Here is a 16,066-nt window from a genome sequence, read left to right on the forward strand (position 1 = left end):
TTTTCATATATTCTATGACTCTCCAGGGACACTGCTCTTTATAGGAGACTTTACTCAGTAAGTGTATCCCCTGATATATTTTCTGACAGTTAGCTTTAAAGAAAACAAAATCTTTCAAAAATCTTTCAGTACAAATTTTTTTAGTTTGAAGAACTAAGAAGCAACAACAAAAAGTCTAGGGGAGGGCACTCATTATGGTTGGTGCAAGAATTATAGGAGGATGTTGCCAAGAGTTCCACAGGTGGGCAGATGTCGATGAGTTACATTTTGTATCATCAGAGAGATTGTCTGTCCCATGAAGGAGATGAGAGATGCATCCAAGAATCAAAGATTTTTGAAGAAAGATCACCAATTTAGGTTTGACCTTGGGGCCTGTGGTAGCTACAAGTTGGATAGGTAGATAGATAGATAGATAAATAGATAGTTAGGTAGGTAGGTAGATAGATAGATAGATTTAGAAAATTATGTACATATATTATAGTTTATATTCTTCCTTCCCTCCTTCCTTCTTGCTTTTCCTCCTTCCTTCCTTCCCTCCTGATTTCCATCCTCCCTTCCTTCCTTCCCTCCTTATTTCCATCCTCTCTTCCTTCTTTCCCTCCTTCCCTTCCTTCCTCCCTTCCTCCCTCATTTCTTTCTTTCTTTCTTCTTTCTTTCTTTCTTTCTTTCTTTCTTTCTTTCTTTCTTTCTTTCTTTCTTTCTTTCTTTCTTTCTTTCTTTCTCTCTTTCTTTCTTTCTCTCTTTCTCTCTTTCTCTCTCTCTTTCTTTCTCTCTTTTTTCTTCTCTCTCTTTCTTTCTTTCTCTATCTCTTTCTCTATCTATCTATGCCATGGGGTAGCTAGAAGGCCCAGTGAATACAGTGCTGGGCATGGAATCAGGAAGGCCTGAGTTCAAATCTTTCCTTGGATATTTAATAGCTGGACTTGTCATTTAACTTTGTCTAAATTTCCTCATCTGCAAAATGAACTTGAGAAGGAAATGGCAAACTATTTCAGTGTCTCTACCAAGAAAACCTCAAATGGGATCATAAAGAATTGGAAGTGACTGAGCAATTGAATACTTACCATATATATGTGTATTATATTGTGCATACATCATGTAACTCTGTTTATAAATTACAGAGCAAGTTAGAGGGTAAATCTGTAGTCAGAAATACCTGAGCTCAAATGTGGCCTGTGTGATCCTAAACAAATCATTTAACTTCTATTTGCCTCAATTTCCCTATCTGTAAAATGTAGATAACAAAAGCACTACCTTTCAATATTGTTGTGAAGATAAAATGAGATAATATTTGTAAAATACTTAGCACAGTGCCTGGCACATGGTAAGCACCATATAAATATTTGTTCCCTTCCCTGATCCCAGAACAAACACAGCACTAGTACAACACAAAGAAGCCAAAAGTAATCAACAACAAAAGCAGCAAGTTAAGTAAAAAGAGACTCATACATACTTAGATGTGCAAAATCATTTTTGTTGATCTTTTTTATTCTATTAAATCTAGAATAGAAATAGGCTGTGTTCTTGGGCAGAGGAGGAACAGCGTCAAGTTCATGGTCATCACAGTAGACTGTGGTACTCATACAGGTGCACAGGAGGCAAGTGGGAAAGTCTGAAAAGACAAAGAAATGAAATTAAGGAAAATAATTTTTTTTTTCCTAGCAAGGCAATTGGAGTTACTTGCCCACAGTCACACAGGTACAGTCCTCCTGACCCCAGTGTAGTTGGTATATTCACTAATCACCTAGCTGCTCCTTAAAAAAAAAAAACTTCTAAAGAAGAATGGGATGTTGTTACATATTGTAGCAAGATATAAATAGTACATTTTAGTAGGTTTTTATCTTTTTTTTTTAACGAAGTCTAATGTTGAAATGGGGGAGAAAGGATATCAAAAAGGGATTATCTAGTCGATTGATTCTTATACCTTTGGGACTCAGGATCATTTTACACTTTCAAAAAATTGAGGATTCTCCAAAGATCTCTTATATCTGTGGATTTTATTTAATAGTGTTTACTGTGTCAAAAGTTAAAACACCTTAATGTTTTATGAAAATAGTTTTGATGAATTGCTGGTCTAATCCAGTTTTCATTTTGCAAATGAAAAATAAAAATGATACTTAAAGGGCATGCTATTCCTCTGACTCCCAAAGTACCATACTCTGGTGTGGTAAATGCTGGATATGGAATCAGGAAAACCTGGTTTCTTTTCATTTTTAATAGTATCTTATTTTTCCAAACACATATAAAGATATATTTCAATTCATTTTTATGAATCTTTGTATTCTAAATTTTTTTTCCTTCCTTTCTTACCTTCTTCCCTAAGACAACAAGCAATCTGATGTAGGTTAAATATGTGAAGGCCTTTTAAACATTTTTCCATATTTGTTATGCTGTGCAAAAAAATAAAATCAGACAAAGAAGGAAAAAACGCACAAAAAAGTCTGATTATTGAAACATAATTATTTTTTATTTTGAAACCTATTGTCAATGTCTATAATTGGTCAACACTTTATATCTACTTCTGAATACCTTATTTAAAAAAAGATAAAAGTTCAAATAATTAACCAGGTAATGAAGCCACAGATGTGTCTTTGATCATATTAGAAAAATTAGAATTAGAAAAAACTCTGAAATCAGAGTAAGAGTATTGAGTTTTCTCAGTTATTCTAATACTTGCCTTTTCCATGAGGATGTTTTTAAAAAGTTATTTTTCTTATATTTAAACTGGATATTAATTTGTTTAAAAATAATATAGAACATATGTGTGTTACATATATTGCATGTCTATTACAGATATATAATGCAATGCACATATGCATACTTATGTAATACATACATATATGTACTGATGTGCATTGTATACATACCCATATGTGTATACATATGTGCGTGTATGAATATATGTCTATTTATATGTATATCTGTATTCATATATATGTATATGTATGTATATATATATGCAAATCTGTGTATATGTATGTATACTTTTATTTTCTTTCCATATTTGATGCAATGGGAAAATTTTGGATTTTGCCTTAAAATCTAGTCACTGGGAGCTCTGACACATACAGGTTGAATGTTTCTGGCAAGTCATTCAACCAACCTCTTCTCACAGACTTAACCTGCAGAACACTTGCTGAGCTGCACTGGAAGATGGTATTTCCTCACAGATGAAATCATAATATCTGGACAATTAATCAATGTGAGAATAAATGAATAAACAAAAAACAAATGAAAAAATAAATAAAGGAATGAATGGAAAGCTCAATAAATGAACATGTAAATGAAAGACTTGGATAAGTGAATAAATAGATAAAAATGAATACATAAACAAATAAATTAATGAATAAGTAGGTCAATCGATAATGAGGGGTATTCAGTGTAAGTTCTATTGAAAGTCATGGAAATCTGAAAGGAACATCAGAGACTATCTGGTTATTGCTCTTACCTGACATCTGAAGAAACTGGGGTCCATAGTTCACATAGCTAGTATATATCAGAAATAGAATTGCTAAAATTTTAGAGATAAATTAACTATCTGGGGGAAAATATATGCTTGTCTCTTGCTTTTCTTCTACACTACTCTGTAATTCTCATTCTATTCTTCTTTCCCTTAGAACTTGAAATCTCTAGCATCAGTGGGGGCTAACACAATGTAATCTAGAATTTGGCGCTCTCTCTCTCAACCAACCTTCGTTGGTTTGAGGACCAAGGACACCGATGAAATCTGGCCCATGTGGGGAGGAGCCATCAATTAGTTTGGCTGTGGATTCTTCCTCCTCTGGCTCTTGGGGCAGTGGTGGTGGGCTGGGAAGCTCTCTGTTCCCAGAAGGCATCATAGTCACAATTTCAATCTGGGGAAAAACAAAACAAAAGAAAAAAAAAAAAAACAAAAAAAACAGAGTTTAATGATCATCCTTCATCATTCAGAATCAGGACCATGCACTTCCATATCTCCATTGTAACCACAAGAGGTCACCCTTGTTATGGGGTTTCAGGTGATTGTATCCTGCTCAAGAAATCAATGGCTCATAAAATCAAAGATCAAGCAATTATTTCCCCCTCCCCAATTCATTTTCATGCTCAAAACTTAATATTTTCTCCATAAATAAAGAAATAAGAAAAAAAATCTTTATTTTCTTCTAGCTGTTCTGCAGTGGACAAAGTAATACAATGTAAAGAGCCTCTGATTTAGAATCAGAGAAACCTTGTATTTTAAACCTGATTCTGACCCAAATCTCCACATTATCTGGGAGAACCTAAACAAGTCACTGAACTGTAAATGGGAATAATAATGTCTATGTAAGATAGCTAATGGGATTGTTAAAAAAATCAAATGAAATTGTACATTGAGGCAAAGTATTTTGCAAACTTTAGAATACTATTTAAATATCAATTATTATGTTTTTGAGTATTACTATATAGTTGACAGACATGTTATATGAAAAATGCTTCATAATGTTTAAGATACTCTAAGAGACAGCATAGAGTATTAGAAAAAGTTCAAGATTTGCCTTCAGGAAGACTTGAACATTTATTCACTATGTTACCCTAAGTCATTTCACGTAAGTGTAGACATCTGTAAAATCCCGAGAATGATAATATATAGAATATTAATATATTAGCTTATGAGTTCTATTTTGAGACTCAAATAAGGCAAGGCAAGTTAAATACTATATGGCTATCAATAATCATGGAACTGTGAGTTGCTGTTTGTCTTCCTCTTTTGCAATATATGGATTTTTTTCTGATTCATCCCTTTCATTCTTTGCTAAACAGTGACATTTCCTTTTAAAAGATTTTTAATGGGTAACAAGGGGGTCAGAGGAGGGCATTGATTTTTCTTCCTGCACAAAACGACTATACAAAGAATTGCTCATTTGTCTAGAGGAGGGGATGGGGAGAAAGGAGGGAAAAATTACAACACAAGGTTTTGTAAAAGTGAATGTTGAAAATTATCCATTTATATATTTTAAAAATAAAAAAAACTTTTATTAAAAATGCTTCTATACAAAAAAGTTCCCTTATTGCTTATGCAAATAACAATAATAGTTATTAAAAGAAAATAACAGCAATAGTTGACAATAATAATAACAGTAAAGATAAGTACTATTAAGTGATGATAACAATAATAAAAATAACAATGATATAGTGTTTTAAGGTTTGCAATGTGTATGTTTCATTTCACCCAAACATCATCTCTGGGAGCTATTATTATCCCCATTTTACAGATGAGAAAGCTGAGACTAGGAAGAAAAGTAACTTGCCCAAAATCATAGAGTTATTCAGAGACAAGATTTTATCTCAGATATTCCTGACCTTAAATTCACTACTAGACACTAAGTACATTTTTAAAAATTTCTGTAAAATAAAACCCCACTATAATCATTATTGAGATCAGTTTTAATCCTGTAGCATTCATGAATTGAATCCTCTAGCAACCTTAAACTGGATTATTATTTTACATAATATATTTATAAAATACATTCATATTGTATGAATGAATAATTGAAAGGAGGCATTAATTGAAATAATAATAATAATAAATATTTTAAAATGCACAATTTTGTTCCAATTCATGGCCTTGTCATAAAGCAAGGGAAAATCTCCCTTCTCTAGATTTCAACTGTATTTGATCAGATTAGAAAGAATCTAAGATCTGTTCTAAATCCAAATCAATAATCTTATGATCTTCTCGTCTTCCAGTAATATTTTTGGGCAGCTAGGTGGCGCAGTGGATAAAGTGTAAGACCTGGAGTCAGAAGAATTTGAGTTCAAATGTGATCTCAGATACTAGCTGTGCAATACTGGATGCATCATTTAAAGCTGTTTGCCTCAGTTCCTCATCTATAAAATGAGGTGGAGAAGAAAATGGCAACCCATTCCAGTATCTTTGCTGAAAAAGCCCCAAATAAACTCAAAAAGACTCAGGGCTGAACAATAAAACAAAGATATTCTTATTTCTTTATTTGTGAATTTTAGTCAGCTTCTTTATCTGTCAATTTTAATCTTTCAAGTATCAATTACTTCTATCTTTGAATAACTAGATTTGCCTAGGATTGGATATTTGAGTTCACTTCTTGTCAATATAAAAATTATTTATTCTCTGTTTGGACTTGTATACTTATAAATAATATACTTGTAAATAAAAAGCTATAATTTAAAAAAAAAGAAAAAAAAGAAATTAAAGTTAAAAAAGAATTATTTATTCTTATGCAGGACTTTTGGCTTTTTCCCACCAGTATAAAACTACAAGTGTTACCAACCCATTTATGAAAAGTCAATAATTTCACAGGATAGCCATGGAAACAGAATACCTTACAGCCATGGGGGCAATATGGGAGGGTAAAGATTCCAGGAGACAACATACAACTATGCTGATCATAAAACCTCTGGGTCAGAAAGAGGAAGAACTATTTTCCCCTGGGCAACCTCCCTATCCTAATCAATAACATCCATATATTTATATGAAATATTTGTGGTAGAGCCTTCTGAGTATCATTGTTCTGATCAGCCACAGTTGGAGATATTCTACATTTACCTCAATAGAATAATGTCATTTTGATTCTCTTTGAGCATCAAGAACAATAACCAAGGGACCAATTTGTCGTTTTCTTTTCTTTTTCTTTTTTTAATAGTATTTTATTTTTCCAAATACATTCAAAGTTAATTCTCAACATTCACTTTTGTAAAACCTTATGTTCCAAATTTTTCTCCCTTTCTTCCCTCCATCCCTTCTCTTGGACAGCAAGCAATCCAATAGATTAAACATGTACAATTCTTCTAAACATATTCGTCATTCTGTGCAAGAAAAAAATTAGATTAAAAGGGAAAAACATGTCAAAGAAAAAATAATCAAAAAAAAAAATATAAAGGTGAAAATACTATGCTTTGATGCACATTCAGTCTCTGTAGTTCTCTTAGGAGGAACATGTCTCCTCCCATCATACAACTTTTTATTTTCAATAGACTTTAGTCAAATCACTCATATTTTAGGACTCCTAAGATTGGAGTAACTGGCCCTTCCAGCTCCAGATCTATAACCCCATGGTCATATAACCCCTGAATTTGTCACATTTCATATTTACATATCCTTTTTTTGGGGGGGCATGCCATCAAATCCACAGAAAAACTAAAGAGTAGCTTTGGAAATCCATAGCTTTTATGGAGTCAGGGGAAAAAAAACTTCTAGAGAGATTCTGGGTTCAGTAACCCACTTAACCTTTACTACTTAAGTGATCTTTAGCACACCTAGTCACTTAACTACCCTGGACTTCAGTTTCTTCATATTTCAAATGAAGGGATCTGATTAGGTTCCATAGGCAGCTGTGTGGCTCAGTGGATAATGTGGGACATGGAGTTGGGAATATTTGAATTCAAATCCTACCTGAGACACTGATTAGTTGTGTGACTCTGGGTAAATCACTTCATTTGTTTTCCTAAGTTTCCTCATTTGTATAATGAAGGTAATGATGGCATCTACCTGTCAAGGTTGATCTCAGTATCAAATGTAAAGCACTTTGCAAACTTATGCTAATTATTATTATTGTTATATGATTATGTGGTCTAAGTTCACTTATAGTTACAAGTTTATTATCCGTTGATTAAGCTAATCTGTACCCCCCTCCTTTACTCTAATACTACAAGTAAGAAAACAGAATATGGATGATGTTCCTGGGACTGAAAGAGTTAAAATGATTTATAAAGCTATACAGTTAGTAAATTTACAGAGACAGTATTTGATTTCAGATCCTTTGCTTCTAAATGTTCCCCTATGTCTCAGATGCATAGTATTTTTAGTTCAAGAAACCCATGGTGTAATGAGCAGCATAATCCATTGGGATGCCTTTAGAGCTTTTCCCATTATAGAATACTTATATCTTTCATTATCATCATCACTATCATCATCATCATCATCATCATCATCATCATCTCTGTTTCTTAGCTCTGCACATTTTCTCTGGCTATCCCCCATAACTGAAATGCTCTTCCTCTTCTGCTCCCACTACTTATTTCTCTGGCTTCCTTTCAGTTTCAACTACAATCCCATTTTCTACAGAAAGCCCTCCCCATCTCTTTTTAATTCTAATGCCTACTCTCTGGTAATTATTCCTTATTTATCTTGGATATCTACTTTGCTTTTCTTCGTTTGTGTGTTATCTCTACAGTTATATTGTAAACTCTTTGAGGGCAGGAACTGTCATTTGCTACTTTTTGTATCCCCTATGCTTTCCATAGTGCCTGGCTTGTTGTAGGTGCTTTGCTATAATTTCCACAGCCACAACAAATGGCAAAGAACATGTTAACTTGCCGAAATGGGGAAAAGTTTCATTTCTATGAGTTCCATACATAATGAAATCAAAAGTCTGATCAAAAACAAAGAAAAAAGGTTCAAGATAATTCTACATTGAATGCAAAGGTTATAATCTATAATGCACAGAAATGGATGGGCCAGCTCAAATAATAAAAAGGCTGCTAGGACTCTGGATCTGCATTCAGGATGTTTGATAATTACTACTACTACTATTACTACTACTACTACTATTACTATTACTATTACTATTACAATTGCTACCACTGCTACTGAAATACTACTATTCCTACTATTACTGTTACTGCTATTGCTGCTGCTGCTGCTGCTGCTGCTACTACTACTACTACTACTACTACTATTACTATAATTACTATATTAATATTACTACTACTATACTACTACTACTATAACAATTACTATTAGTACTACAACGACTACTACTATTACAACTACTACTTCTACTATTACTATTACTAGTACTAGTACTACTACTACTATTGCTACCACCACTACTATTAATACTACTATTACTACCACTATTGTTACTGCTATTAATGTTGCTACTACTACTACTATCACTATTATTACTTCTGCTACTACTGCTGCTGCTGCTGCTGCTACTATACTATAACAACAACAACAACTACTACTACTACTACTACTACTACTTCTACTATTACTACTACTACTAAGAGTACTACTACTACTATTGCTACTACTAGTACTACTACTATTACTATTGCTACCACTGCTACTATTAATACTACTATTACTACAACTACTGTTACTGCTACTACTGTTGCTACTACTATTACTGTTACTGCTACTATTGTTGCTACTCCTCCTCCTCCTGCTTCTGCTGCTATTATTACTTCTACTACTACTGCTGCTGCTGTTGCTACTACTACTATAACTACTACTACTACTACTACTACTACTACTATTATAAGTACTGCTACTACTGCTTGTACTAGTACTACTACTATTACTATTGCTACCATTGCTACTATTAATACTAGTATTATTACAATTACTGTTACTACTATTACTGTTGCTACTGCTACTACTGTTGCTACTACTACTGCTGCTGCTGCTGCTGCTGCTACTGCTACTACTACTATAAAACAATAATTTATAGAATTCTTTAAGGTTTTACCAAGAGCTTTGTAAATATTTTCTTATTTGATCCTTACAACAATTCTGGGAGGTAGATGCTATTCTTTGGACAGGTAGGTATCACAATAGATAGAGCACTGGACTTGGAGTCAAGCTCCTGGATTCAAATCCAGTTTTAGAAGCTTTTTAGCTATGTGATCTTGGACAAGTCACTTGACCTCTATTTGCCACTAGAGAAGGAAATGACAATCTACTCCAATCTTTGCCAAGAAAACCCTATGAACAAAGGTCTATGGCGTCAAAAAGAGTTGGAAACAACTCAACAGAAGATGCTTTTGCTATTATTACCCCTTTAAAGCAGATTTTTCCAGAGTCATACAGCTAGAAGTATCTGAAACTGGAATTTGAATTTAAGTCACCTTGGATGCAGGTCCAGAGATTTAGCTGCCTTCTTATTTGCACTAGCACATTCTTTTCTGTGGATTGCAGATTATTCACATTCAGTATGCATTTGTCCTTTTTTATTTTTGTTTTTATGATTTCACTTATGGTTCTACTATATGTGGAACTCCCTAACACCTCTGCAATTCATTGTTTTAGAGAATTGTCCTGGAAATTGAAAGGCTAAGGTCAAGATCATTGATTTCTTCAGGGTCACACAGATGGTTGTCTTTTCATATACTGCAACTTCCCACTTAAAAAAAGGCCAAAAATGTAGCTTATGATAAAATGTAATCTTAAAATGAAGACCATCATTTCATTTATATTAAATGCCATGGTTTAAAAACACTGGAGTCAGTTTAAAGACAGCTGACTGTTTAATTTTCAATATGAGCATATACAACTCAGAAATTAGCAAAAACAACAAATCATGGCTTGGTTTGCTATTTTCTTAATTGTCTAGACTTAAGAAAGTTATGGATAAAATGTTAATAATACAAATTGTATTTAAAATTTTATTAAGTGTACTTCCCCCCCTATGATTATCATGAGATTCCCCAAATCTGAAATCAGTCTGTGTTGTTTTCATAAGGATGGGATGGTATGATATGCATATATTGACAAGGGTCAAAGTTTGTGAATAAGGAAGAAATAAGAAGGAGAAATTATATTTGTCATCCTATTACTGCATTAAGTTCATTCCTTTGATAAGTGATTAGAATTATGGAACAATGGTATTGCTTGGTGGATAGACAGCAATTAATCTAGGAAGCAGAAGGCTCAAACTTTAGCTCTAGCTATTCCATTTACGAAGTTATGCATCCTTGGAAAAAATCATTTTAAATATTATTTATTTACTTATCAATTTTTTAGATTTCAACATTTACTTTTATAATATTTTTATATTTATTTCTTTTCTCCTTTTCTTTCCTTCCTCTCCAAGAAGACACACAATCTGATATATGTTAAACATGTACAGTAATATTGGGAAAATCATTTGATCTCTTTAAACCTCAGTTTTCCCATCTATATGATGGAACTAAGTGTATTTATAGTATCCATATCACAAAGCACTATATAAAAGAGTCATGAAATTTTATTTTTGTAATGGGAATGTAATGGTTAATTTTTAATTAATTCATTAGCCATTAATAATTAATTTAGTAATGTATGGTGAACAATAGCACTAGAATTGAAACTGAGGGACTTGATTTCAAAATCAGCTCACTGACTTTGTGACTTTGACTTAATCTGTCCACAGTCTCTGTCATTTCTCTGGTTCTAGATTTCCTGCCTTCTGAGGTCCAACTAAATCTATGACCCAAGGAATACTCCCTACAAAGAATACCTTACCTAGGGAAATTCCTCAGATCATAACAATCAGAAATGAGTTCCCTGAGAAGCATTGCCTTCCTTTTCTCTATGTGCTTCCGGTATTTAGAGCAATATTTTGCATACAGTTAGCACTTAATAATTGCCATTTCTTTAATTCACTTATTTATTAAGATATGGAAGACAATCCTAGTGGAAAACATCTATCTCATGAAATAGGTACCCCTGAAGTACTGAGATATCATTTAAATTTTGAACCTCCCCTTCCGATCTCTAAGCACACCTATTAATAAGAATGTAAAGATCTTCTTTCTTTAACTTTTTCATTGCTCTCTCTCTCAGTTTATGTTTAACTAAGGTCTACTATTATCAGTTGTTCCCAAGATTCAGAGAATTTTTATTCTGAATGTTACAAATAAACCTCGAGAGTCACCTTTGTATCTTGGACACAGAAACCTGTTTTAATCTCAGGAAGATTAGTCTTGTTGATCCTACCAACTGTATGATTATCCTCTTAATGCCCCAAAGAACTTCATAAGTATGCAAATTGAAGAAGAAGGAATGGTTTAGACTGCTAGAGAGAGTTTCCTTACTAGGAATACATTGATGATATTATAATATTCCCAATAACAATGAAATCATGATTCCAGAACAGAGATAACAAAGAAAAAACAAAATTCTGAAATGGAAAAGCCACAATTAATTTTATTTCTGATAGATTATTTCACTAATTTTCAAGTCTTAGATTATTAAGAATTTGGAATGAAACAAAAATGATAAAAAATGCTCAGTGAATGGTAAAATGTCTATCGAAAGTCATAGGATCAGATTTTTTTTTTGCTGTATTGCTCAGTTTTGTTGATTTTCCCCTCTTTTCTTTAAAATGGTATGTGGAAGGGGGAAATGGGAATACACAGAGAAATTTTGGCCAAACAAAAACAACATATATCAATAACATGTATCTTTAAAAGGAAAAAAAATAATCAATGCATATAGTCATGATCTGGAAAAGAAAATTTTTTTCCTCACACCAATGAAATCTCAAATCACTAATAGACAATAATGAAAGAAATAAAAGATTCTGAAATGAAAAGCATTTATAATTATTGCCATTTCTGATAATTTTGGCTAATTTGCAAATCCTAAGTTATTAAGAAATATGCTACTACTAGTAGTTAGCATTTTGGTAATAATTTAAAACGTGCAATATGTTTTACGAATATCCTATTGGATGATGATGATGATGATGATGAAGATGAAGATGATAGCACTTTAAGGTTTGTTGGGTTTTTCACATCTGAGATACTGGTTATCTAAAAAGCTTAGTGTGATCTTTAAGCTTTTAAAAACCTTTTAAAACTTTTTTAAAGCTTAACAATTTCACTAGTGGACTTATAAGCCACCCTGCACATCATTCCTTAACCAAATAAAAACTGGCAAAGTCTTACATAGAGTTTTGTAGACATACTTGGTGACATTACTTATGTATTGTTGTTTATTTCAAAACAAAAGCACTGCAAAGGAAAAAAAATCAAATTGTACATGAGATTACATTTTGCAGTCTTTAAAGACTATTAAACAGTAGGTTAGTAATAATCTGAATAAAATTGAAAGTGAGCAAACTTGTTTTTTACAGAGAAGCAGACTGTTTCCATCTGTAGGGGTCTGTGAGTCAGATTAAGGAGGAATAAGAGTTGGGGAGAAACCAAGAAGATGCAAAGGCAACAGCGGAAATTGAGACAGATGTGCTCTGGAATGGATGGAGCCTAAAGGGAGAAGCACATTCCTGAATCACTGGCTTGTGTCTCTAGTACTGTGAAGGGGTGGGGGTAAGGGGAGAATATTTACACATTCTGACTATGGAAAATTGTCTTTTTATTGGTTTGATGTGAAAACTGTGTAGCTTCACTTGCCATCAAATTAAAATGGGAAAATAGCTTTAGGGATAGCTTATCAACAGCTGTAAAGTTAGGTAGATAAACAGATGGCTGGATGAATATGTTGATAGATACATGAATGGATGGATAGATAGAGATAGTGGATAAATAGAGTTGACAGATAAATGAATGAATAGATAAATAGCTAGCTAGATGGATGAATGAAGATATGTTCTATATTTATGTATGTATATGTATATATGTATATACGTATTTTAAACTTTAACATAAAAAATCCCTGGGAAAGTTATTTAATACCATAAGATTTTAGCCTAAAATTATTCAGCTTAGGAAGTCATGCATTTTGCATTGTAGAAGAATGTATTTCTAGAATTAAAACATTAGATTTCTGCCTCCTCCCCTATTTTTAGCAATTCATTCTCTTCTTAAATGAAGATTTGAGCTGAATTTATTCAGCAACAACTGAGGCAGCATGGAGTAGTATATGGAGCACTAGTTATATATTTAAGGCATCTGGGTTGTTATCACATCTGTAAAATGAGGGAGATAGACGAAATAGGCTTTAAAGTCCTTTCCAGAGGAGCCCTAAAACCTATAGCATATATACTTTAGAAAGTGGCAAACAATACAAATAGTTTGGTTTATAGTTTTCTTGATGGTTTAGAGTTAAAGAAAGTATTGGAGAAAATCTAAATAATGTAGATGTATTATATAATATACATGTATATTATAAATAAGTTCTTAATTTTAGGTGAAATTGAGTGGAAAGAGACTTGAGGCTGGCAGATCTACCAGGATTTGGGCATGAGGGTCTTATTACCTCACACCTAGACCAGTGCTTATGGGTCTGCCTTTCTCAAATGGTGGAAGTGTCAAACTTAAATTCCTAATAATAAGTAAGTTCTTAAGTTAGTAACAATCATATTTTTAATTCTATTACATTATAAAATAAAAGACTTGAGCTCTCAGTAAGTTATCTATATCTAGATGTAAATAAGTATATGTATGTAAATTCAGAATCTAATACATACATACATATATATTAGACTCTAAATCAAATTCAGTTATGTTAGTTATGTTAATGGCAATGTACCTTGCATGTCTTCTCATTATTATCCCTATTTTAAAGATGAGGAAACTGAGGCTGAGAAGTTAAGTGACTTGGCCAAAGTCATGCAGCTTGTTAAAGACCAATTCAGATTGAACTCGCGTCTTCCTGGTTCCAAATATGTTATATACATTACATAACATTTATAAAGTGCTTAGTACAGTGCCTGACACATAATAGGTGTTTAATTAATGCTTGTTTCCTTCCTTCTTTCCCTATCTGTAGTACTCATCTGGTGCCTCCGCTCATTTTTTGTTTGCTTATTTTTTCTTGTAGAACCGAACTGAAGAAAATAGCATTTGTTTGGATCACAAGTAGGCCTCTGGCATTTCTTTGAAAATCAAATGAAAAATAAGCTAGTTTATTTTGGAATAATTTGCTTCAGAATTTAATGATAACAATTATTCATTTACTTCAAAGGATCATAGGATCATGGATTAAAAGCTGGAAAGGACTTTAGAAATCATAGTTTACTGCTCATGTTTTACAAAATAACCCACTGAGGCACTGATATGTCCATGGATTCATAGCTACTGTCTCAGGCAAGACTGAAATCTAAGAATTTCTTATTCCAACTACTCTTTACCAAAAATTTCAGAATCTCAGAATTAGAAGGAACCTCATGGGCCATCTTGTCCAATCTTTCTCTAGGGAAAAATCTTTACATGTTTAGAAAATGGCTTCAGAATCTTTTTGGAAAATGCTAAATGAAAAGCAGAAAATGACTCTATTCTGTCTCTGTCTGTCTATCTATCTTCTGTCTGTTCATACATCCATCTGTCTATCTTTCCATCTCTATCCATTCATCTATCTATCTATATCTATCAATTTATATTTATGTATTCATCCATCTATTCATATATCTATCATCTATGTATAGACACACATAAATATATACATACATATATAAATATTTATCCATTAATTCATCTACATATATATATATATATTTATTCGTCTATCTACCTACCTGTATCTACCTAGCTTTCTACATCTATCTATCTATCCACCCATGGAACTCTCTATCCATGTTTTTAATCTACTTATCTCTATTCATTCTATTTCTAATTATCTACATATCTCTATCTCCATCCAATATCTATCTATCTATATCTATTCATCCACTTACCTATCTGTATTTATCTATTCATCCAGTTACTCACCCACCCAGCTATCTATTCATCTATCTAGCTATCTAGCTATCTAGCTATCTATCTATATGTAGACATGTATTTAGGTCTATCCCTCTTCCTAGCTATATGTTTTTCTATATATCTCTTCTATCTAATCTAAATCTATCCATCTATTTCTATGAATCTACCTAACTACCAATACATCTATCTACCTATCTATATCTACCTGTTTATTAATTTATCCATCTATTTATCCTGCCATTTCTTTATTCATTTATTGAGTCAGACATTTACTTATTTAGCTATTTATTTAATTTTGTGTTTGTTTTGGAAAGGAAGAAAATCATTCAGATCTTGTTTTCTTGTTGTTATTTTAATTCCTCTGAGCAAACAAGTTTCACATTAGAGAGTATAAGAATATGTACCATATTTGCCTCCCTGATTAGATGACTCAGATATAGCTAGAGCTCTCTGATTGCAGTGAGACAATTATAGCAGTAGCAAATAACATTCAATGCAGTAATTCATGGAATTAATATGTATATGCACTTGCCAAATGCATATTTAGGAAATAGATGTGGCTTCTAAGCACTTAACTTTCTGATTAGCATGAGTTGTTTTTTTCCTCCTTAATTCTATGGAATAAACAAAGGGGAAGCATCACATTGAATATCATTACTGCTTCTGAGTGTATTCAAAAAAACTGAGGTTCTTTCTAGAGGAA

The 16,066-nt window shown here is 32.6% G+C and overlaps 1 protein-coding gene across 1 annotated transcript in view; it reads right to left on the minus strand.

The window, feature by feature from the left end:
- EPYC (epiphycan) overlaps positions 1–16,066 on the minus strand; it is a 35,447-nt gene that overhangs the window by 7,042 nt on the left and 12,339 nt on the right. Inside the window, exons 2-3 of the mRNA XM_052000856.1 lie at positions 3,692–3,854; positions 1,454–1,612 (exon numbers count right to left, since the gene is read on the minus strand). Of these exons, the coding sequence (XP_051856816.1) occupies positions 1,454–1,612; positions 3,692–3,854 (322 nt within the window). The remainder of the gene's footprint in view (positions 1–1,453; positions 1,613–3,691; positions 3,855–16,066) is intronic.

This window comes from Antechinus flavipes, chromosome 5 (genome assembly GCF_016432865.1).
Source record: "Antechinus flavipes isolate AdamAnt ecotype Samford, QLD, Australia chromosome 5, AdamAnt_v2, whole genome shotgun sequence".
NCBI classification, from domain to species: Eukaryota; Metazoa; Chordata; class Mammalia; order Dasyuromorphia; family Dasyuridae; genus Antechinus; species Antechinus flavipes.